This window comes from Acanthisitta chloris, unplaced genomic scaffold, assembly GCF_000695815.1.
Source record: "Acanthisitta chloris isolate BGI_N310 unplaced genomic scaffold, ASM69581v1 scaffold37120, whole genome shotgun sequence".
NCBI classification, from domain to species: domain Eukaryota; kingdom Metazoa; phylum Chordata; class Aves; order Passeriformes; family Acanthisittidae; genus Acanthisitta; species Acanthisitta chloris.
The window spans coordinates 27192-28277 of NW_008651749.1; the positions used below are offsets into that span (position 1 = coordinate 27192).

The window sequence follows — 1086 nt, forward strand, 5'->3', positions numbered from 1 at the left end:
TCAATCAGTACAGGTATTTCCATAATATGTCTGCTGGCAACAACGATGACAGAATTGAAGCTCATGTTGAAATCAATGGGGATGCCAACCTGGACTTCCTAAATATTCCTCTAACTATTCCTCAGATTCACATCCCCTACACTGGTATCAAAACTCCTCAGCTAAAAGATTATTCGCTGTGGGAACAGGTAGGCCTGAAGGATTTATTGAAGACAACAAGACAATCTTTTGATTTAAATTTGAATGCTCAGTATGAGAAAAACAAAGACATGCATGTAATCACACTTCCTTTAGCAGCTGTGCATGAAGTACTTAATAAAAACATCATTTTGTTCAACAAGCATTTTGAGAGAGGAAGAAATGCTGCTTTAGATTTTCTCACAAAGTCATACAATGAAGCCAAAACAAAATTTGACAAATACAAAATACAAACATCACTGAACAAACTGCCACGGACCTTCCAGATTCCAGGATACACCATTCCAATTGTGAATATTGAAGTTTCTCCTTTCACTGCTGAGATGCCAGCCTTTGGTTACACTCTTCCAAAAGAAATAAGCACAAGAGGATTCACAGTCCCATTTATTGGCTTTTCAGTTCCATCTTACACATTAGTCTTACCTTCTCTGGAGCTTCCAGTCCTTCATGTCCCACAGGATCTACGCACTCTAAAGCTTCCTAGATTCAGAATCAACAGCCCTGCAAACCACATCTTAGTTCCTGCCATGGGTAACATTACTTATGATTTCTCATTTAAATCCAGTGTGATCACTTTAACTGCAAATGCCGGACTGTTCAATCAGTCAGATATTATTGGTCATCTCAGTGTCTCATCCTCTTCTGTCATTGATGCACTGCAATTTAAGCTGGATGGTTCCACAAGTTTGACAAGAAAAAGGGGATTGAAGTTGGCCACAGCATTGTCCCTAAGTAATAATAAATATCTAGGAGGAGATCATGACAGCACTATTAGTCTCTTAAAGAAGATCATGGAAGCCTCAGTGGCAACAAATATAGAAATCAATACACCAGTTTTAAAAATGAATTTCACTCAAGAACTTTCTGGAAATACAAAATCCAAGCCCA

The 1086-nt window shown here is 38.3% G+C and overlaps 1 protein-coding gene across 1 annotated transcript in view; it reads left to right on the forward strand.

Moving 5' to 3' along the window:
• The window catches only part of LOC103802043 (apolipoprotein B-100-like), a gene marked incomplete at both ends in the record, with an annotated part of 29084 nt that overhangs the window by 26558 nt on the left and 1440 nt on the right, over window positions 1-1086 (forward strand). Inside the window, 1 exon segment of the mRNA XM_009074486.1 lies at window positions 1-1086. This exon segment is cut by the window's left edge and continues 17 nt beyond it; it is cut by the window's right edge and continues 1440 nt beyond it. Coding sequence (XP_009072734.1) covers window positions 1-1086 — 1086 coding nt within the window.